Source organism: Haliotis cracherodii, unplaced genomic scaffold, assembly GCF_022045235.1.
Source record: "Haliotis cracherodii isolate W230 unplaced genomic scaffold, xgHalCrac1.p SCAF_7, whole genome shotgun sequence".
In the NCBI taxonomy this organism is placed as follows: Eukaryota; Metazoa; Mollusca; class Gastropoda; order Lepetellida; family Haliotidae; genus Haliotis; species Haliotis cracherodii.
Window position 1 is genome coordinate 2077820 of NW_027266330.1, and position 4471 is coordinate 2082290.

The 4471-nt window shown below is 45.3% G+C and overlaps 1 protein-coding gene across 1 annotated transcript; it reads left to right on the plus strand.

Moving 5' to 3' along the window:
- The first annotated feature begins 430 nt into the window (after nucleotides 1–430).
- On the plus strand, nucleotides 431–4068 carry LOC139448318 (scavenger receptor class F member 1-like). Its single transcript, XM_071229871.1, has 5 exons — nucleotides 431–451; nucleotides 550–607; nucleotides 1239–2180; nucleotides 3248–3371; nucleotides 3762–4068. Exons 1-5 carry the CDS (start codon nucleotides 431–433, stop codon nucleotides 4066–4068), a joined length of 1452 nt encoding a protein of 483 aa, XP_071085972.1.
- The last annotated feature ends 403 nt before the right edge of the window (nucleotides 4069–4471 follow it).

Genomic DNA, 4471 nt, shown 5'->3' on the forward strand with positions numbered 1-4471 from the left:
GTTGCTCATAACTTACAGCTTAACAACGTGAAGTGCATTGCTGGAATGTTAGTGGTCTGCCGTACTTTAGAATGGTTCGGAGAGAAATTCATTGTTCCCTCAAAGACTGGAATATTTTCATACGACGGTGGAATACTATTGTGTTGTGTTTTGTACACGGAACCCCAAGTCGGTGAAACTAGAAAGAAGCGCCTATTGTAGTTAAGACCAGGACGAAGTTTCACACGTACATCAACAATTCGAAACATGGTACAGGTTGCCTTGACATTTCTCTGTACAACTTGGTTGTTCCCTCAATGGATAGGATCTGATCATCAGGAAGACGAAACAAACGTTTGACCTTAACAGCGAAACTAAGATCAGCCAATTCAGTAAGAAGCCTTCAAACAGCCACACTGAGCATGTAGAGCTCGTTTGAAAGAGTTGTGATATGTTACTGTGGTCATTAAGAGTAAGTTTTTCATTTTTGACTTTAGTATTTGCACAGACGTTTTATCTGAAATGTCTTCATATATATGCACGCCATCAACGTTTCTATTACATTTTCAGGTCGCCATGCCATTTCTTCAGATCTTATTAATGGCCTACATGGTCGTTTATACACAAGGTAAGAGTGAGTGAGTGAGTGGATTAAACCTTAAGTCATGTCAACAGTAGGTCAGTGATGCTGCGAGTGAGTGAGTGAGGTTTAACGCCTCTTTGAACAGTATTGCAGTTATATCTCGGCGTGTAAGTATGCTCTTTGGGGAAAGCTCAAAGTGATGCAGGTATTACACGAGTGGACCAACCAGGTAGTGTTCGGAATCAGCATTTGCTAAGATCTTGCAACCTACCAATTACAGGGGTACAAGTCCCAGAATTACAATTAATTCTGGTTAATCACATATATATTCAGTACTATACAAGTCAATACTTTATATCGAATTTCAAATATGGCGATATGCCCGTTTGATAGGGTTAGAAATTGTTTGTTTGACTATGATTCAGAACCTATCTGTGTGTCACGTTGCATAATTCTTCCCCACCTCGGTTAGTTTGTGAATCCTACAGTTATAGAGTTTGTACCCATTAGTATCAAACGTGCTCTGTGGGTAAAACTGTTATCACAATCATAGGTTTCTGGCGCGCCCAAGGGACCCAACTCTGCAAAGCGAGTTGCGATGCCTCAGACGACTAGGCCACCCGTGTCCCAAATGAGCACAACAAGAATATTAAGACAACCATGTTTTTATTCTCAGGTGGTAAATGTTTCGATAACCAGCAATGCTCCGAGTGTGAGGAGCAGACGGGGCGATGCAACACCAACTGCTATAGAGGATATTTCGGCCCAAAGTGCATGGATGTGTGCAGCAGAATGTGCAGGTACCACACATGTGAGGTGCACCTCGACAGGGGGATTGGGAGATGTACTGATGGCTGCATCCCGGGATTCCAAGGCCCAAACTGCCAGAGGCCATGTTACATTAACCATGGCAACTGTACCAGATGCCCAGGTGGGTGTGATGGGGAGTATTGCCAGATGGGTGGAACTTGTTTCTCTGGCTGCAGCGACTCACACTACGGAACAGGATGTAGGACGTGTTCCAGCAGATGTAAGTCCTGCAACAGGATCACAGGAACATGTGAGGAGTGTCAGCCTCCATATTCTGGACTGGACTGTAGATCCTCGTGTGAGCACTGTGTCGGTGGATGTGAGAGTGGCTGCCAACAGGGATGCAGACAAGGATTCTATGGAGACAACTGTACTGAAGCATGCAGTGACACCTGCCGAGCTGGTCCCTCCCTGTCCTCTGATGAACGATGTCCTGAGGGAGACTCATGTACCCCTGAGTGCCACAGCCAGACTGGCGAGTGTGTTCACGGTTGTGTAGATGGCTGGTACGGCCCGAAGTGTTCAAGGAGATGTATCTCTAACTGCAAACATCAAATGTGTAACCATGCGGGTGTATGTGTTGAACGCTGTGGGAAATGCCTCAATAAAACTTGTAACGGATCCTGTATGAATGGATGCAGCATCAGGGACAATTGCAACACGACGTGTGATCTATGTCCTGGAGGTGTTTGTGATGAGAACTCCGGTGTCTGTGTGCAGGGATGCAATATGACTGGATCTGGATGTGGCGACAACTGCACAACCAACTGCCAAACGCCCGACTGTCCTTCTGGATCTTGTCACGCAGGTACACATCTTAAGTCGTAGAAAAACAGATATGTCAAGTTGTAAATCGGTTTTAAATATGGGCAAGATATTCTCAATTCCTCAGTCAACATATTCGAGTCCCCTTATAAATGTCGACAAGGTCCACACTTCCCTTACCTCATACTAGGGAGTATATATGATAGTACATTAATTTTAATGTGACTGTCCAACACATTGTCAGTGGATGTCCAGCTTTGGCACAAACACAGTATCTTAAGCGATATGATGGCGTGGCTCGATCATTTTATTATCGTCTTTACCATGCTTAGGGGCTTTACACAGGGGCCCATCCATTGGACGACCCAGAATATGTAAAGGGCGTCATGGAAAATGTTAATAATAAAATTATTTGGAATAGGCTCGTTTACAGCCTCAGACCCCCATTGTTCTCGGTGCCTTAGGTTTGGTACATCCCATTCCGTTGACTGACATTGGGAGAGTACCCGGGTTTGTTGCCAGGAATATAGTCCTTCTGACAATCTGGATAATACAGAAGGCTGCAGTGTTGGGGAGTCTTCACATTCTCCGAAATGTTTTTGGTGGGTTCGACTGGGCAGCCCTCAAAAGCCTAAACATCCTGTCTCTTCCAGCATCACCCAAACCTTCTTTGCTGCATTTATTTATGTTAATCTGTAAATAATAAAATAATAATAATTACTTACTTATAATACTAATAGTTACTTTCATTTGTCTCCAGGGGGGGCACGGGTGGCCCAGTCGTCTAAGGCGCCGTGATTCGCTGTGCAGAGTTGCGTCCCCTGGACACGCCAGAAACCTTTGATGTGGGTTCGAATCCCGGTTCGCCCCAAATATGTTTCTAGGTTTGTCAGCACCATACCCGTGCTCGTGGATTTCATCGAAGTGGTAAACTTCTGAGACCTGCATCACTTCAGCCTTTCCTCCCACATTAAGCTGACACGCCGTGATATAACTGGAATACTGTTAAAAGCGGCGTTAAACCCAACTCACACTCACACTCATTTGTCTCCATGGTTTGCTTCATAGGAAACTGTGACATACCTACATGTACCCATTGCTTCCCCTCAGATGACGCGACGGCAGGCGCCTCCAACACCGTCACAGTGACATCGGTCGTGGTGGTTGTCTTCATCATCCTGGCTGCATGTACCGCAAGCTACATCTGCTATCGTAAAGGAATGTGTCTGAGACGGTCAGTAGACATCCACAACAGTAGTGTGATGAAGCAGTGCTATTCCTGGCGTGTTATGATGACGTTTGACACTCAGTAGAGTTGTGTCCCTTAGTCGTATCAGAATCCGATGATGGTGGGATTCCTCCTGATAACTATTCTTAGTTTAACAGTATCATATTAAATAAAGGTAGATGAAATAGGTAGAAAGAAAATGTTCAGCAGTGTAACTGAAAAAAAATACTTTAAGCCACCTTACATTACCCATTACCCATGATAGTTTTATTGTGATTCTAATGGAGTTATGTTTTACATCTTAACTTCATGAACCATTAAATAACTGCATTTCATGATTTTATTTTGAAGAGAGAGTCTAGTCCTGCTAATGAAACAGGGGGACATTTGTTGCAGGAATGGATCTGATGACAAGATGCTGGACGCTAAGCTGGAGCAGGCGGACGTCCCCATCAATGACTACCTGGAGCTCCACCACTACGAGGACATCAGAGAGGAAGATATTATGCGACCAGACCAGAACCAAGAAGGCGCCGGCATAGAGAAGGCTCTAGACATTCCTGTTTTAGCAGACTGCTTCCAAGGGGAACGGACGAGTAAGGACACATCAGTACGAGACTCCCAGCCATACACTGAGTTGAAGGAGGGCGCGCGTGTTCCTCGTCCGAGATCATCCGTGAGGTACTTATCTCCACTTGACTAGGAGAGCTACTTGTGTCTATCTCCACGTGACAAGGCGACCTCACTGTGTCTATCGCCACGTGACAAGGAGACCTGACAAGGAGACCTTATTGTGTCTAACTCCTCGTGACAATGAGAGCTACTTGTGTCTATCTCCACGTGACAAGGCGACCTCACTGTGTCTATCGCCACGTGACAAGGGGACCTGACAAGGAGACCTTATTGTGTCTGTCTCTACTTGGCCAGGAGAGCTACTTGTGTTTATCTCCACTTGACAAGGAGACCTTATTGTGTCTATCGCCACGTGACAAAGAGACCTTATTGTGTCTATCGCCACGTGACAAGGAGACCTAAGAGTGTCTGTCTCCACTTGATAAGGTCAGTAAGTTGCAAAGGACCCTTATCAAAGGACCTACTTGTGTCTA